The 12,919-nt window shown below is 37.7% G+C and overlaps 1 protein-coding gene across 8 annotated transcripts in view; it reads left to right on the forward strand.

Annotated features, from left to right (window-relative positions):
• Positions 1-12,919, forward strand: part of TEX9 (testis expressed 9) — a 208,828-nt gene that overhangs the window by 145,865 nt on the left and 50,044 nt on the right. For all 8 annotated transcript variants that reach the window (XM_082647496.1, XM_082647491.1, XM_082647498.1 and 5 more), the window contains 3 exons: positions 8,624-8,672; positions 10,031-10,113; positions 11,991-12,169. In XM_082647496.1, the coding sequence (XP_082503622.1) occupies positions 8,624-8,672; positions 10,031-10,113; positions 11,991-12,169 (311 nt within the window). The remainder of the gene's footprint in view (positions 1-8,623; positions 8,673-10,030; positions 10,114-11,990; positions 12,170-12,919) is intronic.

The raw sequence follows: 12,919 nt of genomic DNA on the forward strand, positions 1-12,919 counted from the left end.
ATACAACATTATATTGGTTTTAGGTGTACAACACAATGATTCAGTATTTGTATATATTGTGAAATGGTCACCACAGTAAGTATAGCTACTATCCATTACCATACATAGTTACAGAATCTTTTTTCCCTGTGATGAAAACTTTTAAGATCTAATTTTTTAGCAGCTTTCAAATATGCCATTAGTATTGTTAAGTATAGTCTCCATGCTGTACAGTACATCCGCATGACTTACTTATTTTATAATTGGAAATTTGTACCCTTTGACTCCTTTCACCTATTTCGCCTGCTCCCAACCAACCAGCCTCTGGCAACCATCGATCTGTTCTCTGTATCTATAGGCTTGTTTTTATTTGTCTGTTTTTAGATTCCACATACAAGTGAGATCACTTATTTGTCTTTGTCTTTCTCTGACTTATTTCACTTAGCATAATGCCCTCGAGGTCCATCCATGTTGTCAAAATGGCAAGATTTCATTCTTTTTTTATGGCTCAGTAATAGTTATATATATAAAAATATCATTTTATATAATACTTTAACATATATATATAAAGGCACATGTTGTTTTCTCATTCATCCATTGATGGACATTTAGGTTGTTTCCATATCTGGCCTATTGTAAATAATGTTGCAATGAACATGGAGGTGCCTATATATAAAAAAATAAGTGTTTTCATTTTCTTCAGATAAATACCCAGAAATGGGGTTGCTGGATCATATGACAGTTCTCTTTTTAATATATTTTTTCTTTTTTCTTTTAATAGATCTTTATTGGCATGTAATTGCTTCACAATACCATGTTAGTTTCTGTTGCACAACAAAGGGAATCAGCCATATGCATACATGTGTCCCCATATCCTCTCTCTCTTGAGCCTCCCTCTCATCCTCCCTATCGCACCCCTCTAGGTCATCACATAGCACCGAGCTCATCTCCCTGTGCTATGCTGCTGCTTCCCACCAGCCAGCTGTTTTACATTCAGTAGTGTATATATGTCGATGCTACTCTCACTTCACCCCAGCTTCGCACTCCTACCCCATGTCATCAGGTCCATTCTCTATGTCTGCCTCTTTATTTCTGCCCTGCAACTAGGTTCATCCGTACCATTTTTTTTTTTTTTTAGAATCTATATATATGCGTTAGCATACGGTATTTGTTTTTCTCTTTCTGACTTACTTCTCTCTGTATGACAGACTCTAGGTCCATACACCTCACTACAAATAACTCAATTTTGTTTCTCTTTATGGCTGAGTAATATTTCATTTTATATATGTGCCACATCTTCTTTATCCATCCCTCTGTCGATGGACACTTAGGTTGCTTCCATGTCCTGGCTATTGTAAATAGTGCTGCAGTGAACATTGTGGTGCTTGTCTCTTTTTGAATTATGGTTTTCTCAGGGTATATACCCAGCAGTGGGATTGCTGGGTCATATGGTAGTTCCATTTTTAGTTTTTTAGGGAACCTCCATACTGTTGTCCATAGTGGCTGTATCAATTTACATTCCCACCAACAGTGTAGAAGGGTTCCATTTTCACCACACCCTTTCCAGCATTTATTGTTTCTAGCTTGTTTGTTAATGGCCATTCTGACCAGCGTGAGGCGATACCTCATTGTAGTTTTCATTTGCATTTTTCTAATAATTAGAGATGTTGAGCATCTTTCATGTGCCTCTTGGCCATCTGTATGTCTTCCTTGATGAAATGTCTATTTAGGTCTTCTGCCCATTTTTTAACTAGATTGTTTGTTTTTTTGATATTGAGCTCCGTGAGTTGTTTGTATATTTTGGAGATTAATCCTTTGTCTGTTGTTTCATTTGCAAATATTTTCTCCCATTTTGAGGGTTGTCTTTTTGTTTATGGTTTCCTTTGCTGTGCAAAAGCTTTTAAGTTTAATTAAGTCCCATTTGTTGATTTTTATTTCTGTTACTCTAGGAGGTGGGTCAAAAGAGATCTTGCTGTGGTTAATATCAAAGAGTGTTTTTCCTATGTTTTGCTCTAAAAGTTTTATAGTGTCTGGTCTTATATTTAAGTCTTTCATCCGTTTAGAGTTTATTTTTATGTATGGTGTTAGGTAGTGTTCTAATTTCATTCTTTTACATGTAGCTGTCCAGTTTTCCCAGCACCACTTATTGAAGAGGCTGTCTTTTCTCCATTGTATGTTCATGCCTCCTTTGTCGTAAATTAGGTGCCCATATGTGTGTGGGTTTATCTCTGGGCATTCTATCCTGTACCATTGATTTGTATTTCTGTTTCTCTGCCAGTAACATACTGTCTTGATTACTGTAGCTTTGTGGTATAGTTTGAAGTTGGGGAGCCTGATTCCTCCAACTCTGTTTTTCTTTCTCAAGATTGCTTTGGCTATTCGGGGTCTTTTGTGTTTCCATATGAATTGTAAGATTTTTTGTTCTAATTCTGTGAAGAATGCCATTGGTAGTTTGATAGGGATTGCATTGAATCTGTAGATTGTTTTGGGTAGTATAGTCATTTTCACAATATTGATTCTTCCAATCCAAGAACATGGTATATTTCTCCATCTGTTTGTGTCATCTTTGATTTCTTTCATCAGTGTTTTATGCTTTTCTGAGTACAAGTCTTTCGCCTCTTTAGGCAGGCTTATTCCTAGGTATTTTATTCTTTTTGTGACAATGGTAAATGGGAGTGTTTCCTTAATTTCTCTTTCTTATTTTTTGTTGTTGGTGTATAGGAATGCCAGAGATTTCTGTGTGTTAATTTTGTATCCTGCAACCTTACCAAATTCATTGATTAGTTCTAGTAGTTTTCCAGTGACATCTTTAAGATTTTCTATGTATAGTATTGTGTCATCAAAAAATAGTGACAGTTTTACTTCTTCTTTTCCAACTTGTATTCCTTTTATTTCTTTTTCTTCTCTGATTGCTGTGGCTAGGACTTCCAAAACTATGTTGAATAATCGTGGTGAGGGTGGGCATCCTTGTCTTGTTCCTGATCTTAGAGGAAATGCTTTCAGTTTTTCACCATTGAGAATGATGTTTGCTGTGGGTTTGTCATATATGGCCTTTATTATGTTGAGGTAGCTTCCCTCTAGGCCCACTTTCTGAAGATTTTTTATCATAAATGGGTGTTGAATTTTGTCGAAAGCTTTCTCTGCATCTATTGAGATGATCATATGGTTTTTATTCTTTAATTTGTTAATATAGTGTATCACATTGATTGATTTGTGTATATTGAAGAATCCTTGCATCCCTGTGTTAAATCCCACTTGATCATGGTGTATGATCCTTTTAATGTGTTGTTGGATTCTGTTTGCCAGTATTTTGTTGAGGATTTTTGCATCTATATTCATCAGTGATATTGATCTGTAATTTTCTTTTTTTTGTAGCATGTTTTTCTGGTTTTGGTATCACAGTGATGATGACCTTGTAGAATGAATTTGGGAGTGTTCCTTCCTCTGCAATTTTTTGGAAGAGTTTGAGAAGGATGGGTGTTAGCCCTTCTCTAAATGTTTGATAGAATTCACCTGTGAAGCCATCTGGTTCTGGACTTTTGTTTGTTGGAAGATTTTTAATTACAGTTTCAATTTCATTACTTGTGATAGGTCTGTTTAATTCTTCCTGGTACAGTCTTGGGAAATTGTTCCATTCCAAGATTTTGTCCATTTCTTTGTGGTTGTCCATTTTATTGGCATATAGTTGTTTGTAGTAGTCTTTTATAATCCTTTGTATTTCTGCAGTGTCAGTTGTGATTTCTCCTTTTTCATTTCTAATTTTATTGATTTGCATCCTCTCCCTTTTTTTCTTGATGAGTCTGGCTAAGATTTTCTCAATTTTGTTTACCTTCTCAAAGAACCAGCTTTTAGTTTTATTGATCTTTGCTATTGTTTTCTTTATTTCTATTTCATTTATTTCTACTCTGATCTTTATGATTTCTTTCCTTCTACTGACTTTAGGTTTTCTTTGTTTTTCTTTCTCTAGTTGTTTTAAGTGTAGGCTAGATTGTTTATTTGAGATTTTTCTTGTTTCTTGAGGTGAGATTGAATTGCTCTGAATGTCCTTCTTAGAACTGCTTTTGCTGCATCCCATAGGTTTTGGGTCATCATGTTTTCATTGTCATTTGTGTCTATGTATTTTTTATTTCTTCTTTGATTTCTTCAGTAATCTGTTGGTTATTTAGTAGCGCACTGTTTAGCCTCCATATATTTGTGGTTTTTGCAGTTTTTTTCCTGTAACTGATTTCCAATCTCATAGCATTGTGGTCAGAAAAGATGCTTGATACAATTTCAGTTTTCTTAAATTTTCCAAGGCTTGATTTGTGACCCAAGATGTGATATATCCTGGAGAATGTTCCATGTGCACTTGAGAAGAAAGTGTATGCTGCCAGTTTTGGGTGGAATGTTCTGTAAATATCAATTAGATATATCTGGTGTATTGTGTCATTTAAAGCTTGTGTTTCTTTATTTATTTTCTGTTTGGATGATCTGTCCATTGGTATAAGTGGGTGTAAAATCCCCTACTGTTATTATGTTACTGTCAATTTCTTCTCTCATGGTTAACATTTGCCTTATGTATTGAGGTGCTCCTAAGTTGGGTGCATAAACAATTATAATTATTGTATCTTCTTGGAATGATCCCTTGATCATTATGTAGTGTCCTTCTTTGTCTCTTGTAATAATCTTTATTTTAAAGTCCATTTTGTCTGATATGAGAATTGCTACTCCAACTTTCTTTTGATTTCCATTTGCATGGAATATCTTTTTCCACCCCCTCACTTTCAGTCTGTATGTGTCCCTAGGTCTTAAATAGGTCTCTTGTAGACAGCATATATATGGCTCTTGTTTTTGCATCCATTCAGCCAGTCTGTGTCTTTTGGTTGGGGCATTTAATCCATTTACATTGAAGGTTATTATCAATATGTATGTTCCTGTTACCATTTTCTTAATTGTTTTGGGTTTGTTTTTGTGTGTATTTTTCTCCTCTTGTGTTCTTGCTTAGAGAAGTTTCTTTAGTGTTTGTTGTAAAGCTGGTTTGGTGGTGCTGAATTCTCTTAGCTTTTGCTCGTCTGAAAAGCTTTTGACTTTTCCATTGAATCTGAATGAGATCCTTGCTGGACAGAGTAATCTTGGTTGTAGGTTTTTCTCTTTCATCACTTTAAGTATATCCTGCCACTCCCTTCTGGCCTGCAGAGTTTCCACTGAAAAATCAGCTGATAACCTTATGGGGATTCCTTTGTATGTTATTATTTGTTTTTCCCTTGTTGCTTTTAATATTTTTTGTTGTATTTAATATTTGTTATTTTGATTAATATGTGTCTTGGTGTGTTTTTCCTAGGGTTTATCCTATATGGGACTCTCTGTGCGTCCCAGACTTGGGTGACTATTTCCTTTCCCATGTTTGGGAATTTTTCAACTATAATCTCTTCAAATATTTTCTGAGACCCTTTCTTTTTCTCTTCTTCTTCTGGGACCACTATAATTCAAATGTTTGTGTGTTTAGTGTTGTCCCAGAGGTCTCTGAGATTGTCTTCCGTTGTTTTCATTCTCATTTCTTTATTCTGCTCCTCGGCAGTTATTTCCACCATTTTGTCTTCCAGCTCACTTATTCATTCTTCTGCCTCAGTTATTCTGTTCTTGATTCCTTCTAGTGTATTTTTCATTTCAGTTATCGTGTTGTTCATCTCTCTTTGTTTGTTCTTTAGTTCTTCTGGATCTTTGTTAAACATTTCCTGTATTTTCTCAGGCCATGCCTCCATTCTATTTCCAAGATTCTGGATCATCTTTACTGTCATTACTCTGAATTCTTTTTCATGTAGCTTGCCTATTTCCTCTTCATTTATTTGGTCTTGTAGGTTTTTACCTTGCTCCTTCATCTGTGTGATATTTTTTGCTGTTCCTTTTTTTTTTTTTTTTTAATTAGTGGGATTGTGTTCCTGTCTTACTGGTTGTTTGGCCTGAGGCTTCCAACACTGGAGTTTGTAGGCTTTTGGGTAGAACTGGGTCTTGATGCTGAGATGATGAACTCCAAGAGACCTCACTCGGATCAGTGTTCCCTGGGGTCTGAGGTTCTCTGTTAGTGTGCAGTGGTTTGGACTCAGAGCTCCCACCACAGGAACTTCGGCCTGACCCCAGGTTCATGAACCAAGATCCCACAAGCCACCTGGGGCAGAAAAGAAGAAAAAAGAACAATAACGAAGTAAAAGATAAAATCAGACTAGGAAACTAACAGATATGTTAGGAAGAATATAAAAAATATATATAGATGAATCAACGACCAGAAGGTACATCAGTACCACAATAGTAAAAAGAGGAGGAGGGAAAAGAAAAGAAAAAAAAAAGTGGGGGGGAAGGCCTTGGCGGTGGAAAGCAGGGACTAAGCAAGGGTGAGGTTTGAGCAGTGGGTAGGGCCAGTGCTCAGGACCCACAGGGCTGGAAAGGGCCCTGGGGGCTGAGGGGGGGGCTTAGGTTCAAGGAACAGAAGGGGCCCAGGCATGACCCCCACCTCTGATCTCAGAGGGTGGGGGACCTCATCTGGGAGCCCAACAGGCTTCCTGAGCTCGATTGAGCAGCCCAAACACCCTCTTCTCCTCTCCTCTCCTGCTCCTCCAGTCTGGGGTCTGGGAGGGCCCCTCCTGCCTGCCTCTCCTGATCTCCCCGGCCTCCCTCCTATGCCCCCAGGACCAACGCGGCCAGGCGGGGAATGGGGAGCCTTGGAGGGCAGGGGACCAGCCTGGGATCTCAGCAGGCTTCCCATGCCCAAGTGGGCGGGGCAGTTGCCCTCTGCTCCTCCTGGAGGGCCCTTCCCACCTGCCTCTACTGTTCTCCCCTTGGCCTCCTTCCTATGCCCCTAAGGACCCACGTGACCTGGAGTGGGGCTTTGGAGGGCAGAGGATTGGCCTGGGAGCCCAGCAGGTGTCCTGGGCCCAAGTGGGTGGGGCAAATGCCATCAATTCCTCTCCTGCTTTTCCTGCAGGGTGCCTCCTGCAAGGCCCCTCCCACCTGCCTCTCCTGATCTCCCTGGCCTTCCTCCTATGCCCACAAGGACCCACACAGCCTGGAGGGGGCTTGGAGGGCAGGGGATCGGCCTGGGAGCTCAGCAGGCTCCCTGGCCTGAGTGGGCCAGGTGATCGCTCTCCACTCCTCTCCCACTCTTCCTCTTCCCGGAGAGTCCCTCCCAGCTGCGTCTCGTGATCTCCCTGCACTCAGGGGCACCGATCTTGTCTGGCCTCCACTTCTCCTCCCACCTCTGTCCCCCTACATCCTACCAGCTCACTCTGGGGTTCCTCCCATCTCAAGGGTCAGAGTCCCCCACCAGCAGTCGGCAGGCACCCTAGTTGTAGGGAGATGCTAACTTTGCGTCTTTCTACACTGCCATCTTGACTCCTCGCCGCTCTGTTTTTAATTTTTGAGGAACCTCCATACTGTTTTCCATAGAGGGTGTACCAAATTATGTTCCCACCAACAGTGTGCAAGGGTTCCCTTTTCTGCACAGCCTTGCCAGCATTTGTTATCTCTTATCTTTTGATAATAGCCATTCTTAAAGGTGTGAAGTGATAGCTCATTGTGGTTTTGATTTACATTTCCCTGATGATTAGTGATGTTGAGCTTCTTCTCATGCATCTGTTGGCAATCTATTTGTCCTCTTGGGAAAACGTCTCTTCCACTTTTGCCCATTTTTAAATCCAATTGTTTGTTGGTTTTTTTTTAATTGACTATTATGAGTTTTTTAAGTATATTTTTGATAGTAATCCTTTATCAGATACATGATTTTCAAATATTTTGTCCCATTCAGTAAGTTACCTTTAGTCTTGTTGGTGCTTTCCTTTGCTGTGCAGAAGCTTTTTTTTTTTTTTTTTCCAGAAGCTTTTTAGTTTGATGTAGTCCCATGTGTTTATTTTTGCTTTTGTTGCCATTGGTTTTGGTGTCAAATCCAAAAAAATAATCACTAAGACTGATGTCAAGGAGCTAGCCACCTATATTTTTCTTTTAGGAGCTTTATGGTTTCAGGTTTTACATTCAAATGTTTAATCCATTTGAGTTTACTTTTGTGTATGATGTAAGATAACAGTCCACTTTCTTTTTTTTTTACACGTGTCTGTCCATTTTTCCCAGCACTATTTACTGAAGAAACTATCTTTTCCCCTTTGTATATTCTTGGCTCCTTTGTCATAAATTAATTGAGCTTATATGAGTGAGTTTATTTCTGGGCTCTGTATTCTGCTCCATTGATCTATGTGTCTGTTTTCATGCCTATACCATACTGTTTTGATTACTATAGCTTTGTATAATAGCTTGAAATCGGGAGAATGCCATTTTTCTTGGAGAGTGTATGTGGATCTGTTATTATATAATTTTTTTTACGTGTAAGTATTAGAAATGTATAATTTGAAGAATAAGGTAAGTTATAAAATACTAATAATTGGGGGCTTATACCAGTCAGACACAATGTAAACCTTTTACCTATTTTATCTCATTTAATTCTCATTTTAAAAAATGAGGAAACTGAAGCTTAGAGAAGTTCAGTAGATTGCCTAAGGACTTACAGATGGTATGTAATTTCACTGAGATCCAAACTACAATTAATTAATTAATAATTAGTTTTAATATGTCTCGGTTTAGTATCATTTATTAACATATGGTGTTTACTTTTTTTCTGTAGACATCCATTATTGTCTGAAGGGACAGTTGATTTATGTTCAGAAACTAAGGTAAGAAATCAAACTTTTTGTGAATGTGATTATATTCTGTAGAATTTAGGTTGTTTTTTAGATTTTTCTCTCTTTTTTTGGTATTTATTATTCTCACTTTTATTGTGTTTATTGCAGGTAGGGTAGGGGGTGTTTTCTTTAAAATGCTTTTCCTGAGTCACAAGAACTCCAGGGCCCCTGCCTATGAGTGGGCAGCTGGCACATGTCACTCCTGCAACATTTCTGGAAAGAAGGGGCAGGCAGGCCCTCCCCCAAAGGGCTCCCCAGGCCAGCTCTGCCGGCCTCAGCCCCTCTGAAAAAGAAACCCAAACCCCAGAAGCACCCCAGCCCTTGGGCTCACGAAGCTGGATGTGCATCCCTGCTACCCCACAAGCGGCTTCCTCTCCCTCCTTCCTACCCCCTTTCCTTGGGCTTCTCCGTGCTCCCCTTGTGGGCACTTCAGCCCCAACCTGCCTGCTTCCCGCGCTGCCCTGGAAGATGCTTTCGTATTTGCCAGGCTTGCCTGTTGTTTACAAGACCCAGGATGCTCACCCGGTGCACTCCGGCTGATTCTGGCTGGGCACCCTTCCCCCACCCCTGGTTGCCTCTACCCTGTGACAGTGCACTGGCCTATGGGGTAGAGGCAACCAGTCCCACCAGCCTCCCACTAGCTTGAAGGGAGCAGGTCCTAGGGCCCACAGCACGCCTTCCAGTAACAGCTAGAAATAGAATATTAGCCTTGATATTCAGAAGGGATGTCTTTATGAAATGTTGCTTGTAAAATGAATTGAGTCCTTTTTTGTCTCATAACTTCACTGAACAATTTGGAGATACATTGGAAAAATTCTAAGTGAAATTAAGTTTTCTCTCCAAAGCCCAAATTCACTAGATAGAAGATCTGAGAAAGAAAAGTATTCATATACAAAGAAGGTGATTGGGAAGGTTTATTCATTTATTTAAATGTTTACAGTGTGTAGAGATCACTAGTCCAGGTGCTGGGCACACTGGGATGTACAAATTCCCTACCCATGGGAATCTAGACCTAAGGAATAGTATGCGTGGAGGCCTATCTGAAGAATAATTGGTGAGGAGAATTAAATTCTGTGAATCAGAACATCCAGTTTAACATTCCACTAACTAGTTGAACATCCTTGAATCTTTGGGACTCATTTTCTTGTCTTTAAATCTCTTGGTCCTAGTAATAACTAGGTCTTTTCCAGGTATACAATTTTGGATTCCTTAAAATATAATTTGATTAATTCTCTGAAAATAGGAATTCTTCTGTGTAGCAATCTAGCAGTTCTGTGTATTACACAGTTGCCTTCCTTGGCAAGTGATTAGAGTCTAATTAATTAATCGTTTAAATTCTTTTCATGTAGCCAAAGACCAACAACGTTGATCCAATAAACAAAGTTCAAAACAAATTACACTCTGCAAGTAAAGGAAGGAAATCAAATTCAAGGTATAGTACAGTTTTTAAAGTATTACTTTTTAAGAAATTTTATAATTTATACTATCATTGTTCTTAATAAGATCTGTTTCTCTAGATCTTTTTATACCCAAAATATACAAAATTGTACTCTGTATTTCTTCTCCACATTTAATAATTTAAAACATCTTCTAATCAGAAATGTCTTGCAACAGTTAATGAACATTTTGTATTGTTCTCTTAAGCAAAATTGCCACATTTCAAATTTTTTAAACGTTATTTTTAGCTAGATATTTTCTTTGATCAGAAACTAGAACCTAGATGTCTTTCTCTGCCTAGTTCTCTCAAATAGACTTATACTTTTTGAACACCATGCATTATTGTATATTGTATATATTGAGATACAGAATGATTTTGGCATGCTCTCAATAAAACTATAGTATAGTTATAATTTACATTCTATTGTTTTTGGTGAGAAAGAATTCAAGACTGTTTTTAGTACTTTAAGCATAAAAAGGGGACCCAAGAGGTTCTTTAGGATAGTAGACCTTCTAGAAAAGGAGGGTCACACCTGCAGTGGATGGTACCAACCAGCTTCTAATTCACAGTAAATTGTTAAATTTATGTCTATTGCTTACCCAAACTGATAATTGCATTATAATTCTAGAAGAATTCTTATTAATCCTTGTGTCTTTTAATTGGCTAAGTAAAATTTTTGTTTTTTGAACAAAAGAGACAAAAAATAGGGTGAAAGGATAAGGAAGAATAAAACTAAAATTGATAGAAGAGAACATATGTAACATACATAAGTACTGTACATACATCAGTACTGTATATACATACATAACTGGAAAGGGTTATCTTATTTTCAGACTTCAAGTTTACTTTTTAAATAAAAGGTTCTTTTTCCAAAAGAATTCTAAAGCATTTGCTTATGTGTTAAAAGTAAGTTAGGCTTTAAAGTAAGTAAAAGGTTAAAAGTAAGGCTTTTGGAAGCAAACTTGATGGATTAGGCCTGGCCCATTCCTCAACGCCATTAGAAGTGACTTTCATTTCATATTTCTCTCTTCATTAAAGAAAAAAAAAATCAACTTTTGGTAAACTTTGATCCTGCTTAAAATATGTTTTTTTAGGTGGAAAAATGAGTTTGAGCTAAGAACTGTTCACTCTGTAATTCTTTCTTAAGAGGTATTATTCTTCAGTGTTTGCAGAATTATGACTAGAGTGATATCAAATTGTACAGTTCTACTCCAGCAGCATGTAAAATTAAAAGCCACAGGCTGGATTTCACCTAGGAGGCCAAGTTCAGTACTCTTAGTTTTGATGTTCACTTGTTTGGGAGTGTTGACCTAGAACACATAATTCTCCAGCAAAAAAATGGGATTATTCGGGATCAGCAGAATATTGCACTTCAGGGTCTGAAATGATGGCGAGCCACGTGCAAGTCTGCACACAGCAAGGCAAGGAGAACTCTTTTATAGAAGGAAAAAGGAAGTTGGGAGGGCTAGAGTAAACAAAGGTTTTTCATTACCTGACTTGTTGCCAGGAGTGAAGAGGAGCCTTCCTTCACACCGCAGGGCTCTGCTGTTGTCTCAGGGTGTGAGAGCTCCCCCTTCTGGTCCGCTGACTGTTAAATTGAGGCTTCTGTTTATTAATATTTTACACTGGCCATGTCTAAGTGGCCTCATAAAGCCTCCTCTAGCTCAGTGGTTGTGTGATTCATAAAGACTGAAAGTCTACTAAGTCTCTTGTAATATAGTCCTTGAAAGTATCAATTGTAGATTTCATCATAAAATTTATAATAATTTTGATCTGCTTTTTTATTTGGATAAAGGTCATATCTGGGAGTCATATCTCCTTTTTTATTATATGTATATAATATATAATGTGCCTATATGTGTTTTTTTTAGAGTAAAATTGAAATACTCTGATGTACAAACTGCCAGCGATGTTGCCATTCCAGAGGATTTCTCAGACTTTTCTCTTGCAAAAACAATTAGCAAAATTGAAGGGCAACTGGAAGAAGAAGGCTTACCTGATTATATAGATGATGGTATTTTTTGTGGTGTTAGTGAAGACATTGGAACAGGTAGGTGGTTTTTTGTTTATTTTTATCCTTATATCACAATTATTTAGAAAATGTAGTGATGTCTTGCATTTGTTTAATGAAATAAAATTGGTTTTGAGTCAATAATTGTTGAAAATGGATGATGGGTGACCAGGGTTTCATTGAACTCATCTCACTACTGTTGTATATGTTTGATGTTTTCCATTATAAAAAGTAAAATTAAAAAGAACTATCTGGGGAGTTCCCTTGTGGTCCAGTCGTTAGGACTTGGTGCTTTTACTGACGTGGCCTTGGGTTCAATCCCAGGTCGGGGAACTAAGATCCCACAAGCCCTGTGGTGTGGCTAAAAAAAAAAAAAGAGAGAGAAAAGAAAAAAAAAAAAAAAAGAACTCTCTGGTATTGGTTTCATTGACCACTTTTCAAATAAGTTAAATGCCCCATAGCTTAAAATTAAAACATTGAAATAAATTTTTAAAAACCATATTTCTTTGAATTCCTTCCATTTAATGTTACTGAATTCTCTTTATTGTGTGTTAAGTCAACACATGTTAAAGGATAAATGAATTATTGATGTAGTATCAGGTAAAATAATGAATTTTCTAATGAATATTATTTTCTTTCTTATAAATTCATTCTCTGCATACCGCTAGAAAAATAATACTTAGTCTAGATCATCAGAAACATGTTAGTTACCAGTAGTGCCTCTAAAATTGTTGAATTTATGAGGAGCCACCTATGCTATTATAAATTTAAAAAAAGACAGTCGAGTGT

Source organism: Grampus griseus, assembly GCF_964374135.1.
Source record: "Grampus griseus genome assembly, chromosome: 2".
Classification (NCBI taxonomy): domain Eukaryota; kingdom Metazoa; phylum Chordata; class Mammalia; order Artiodactyla; family Delphinidae; genus Grampus; species Grampus griseus.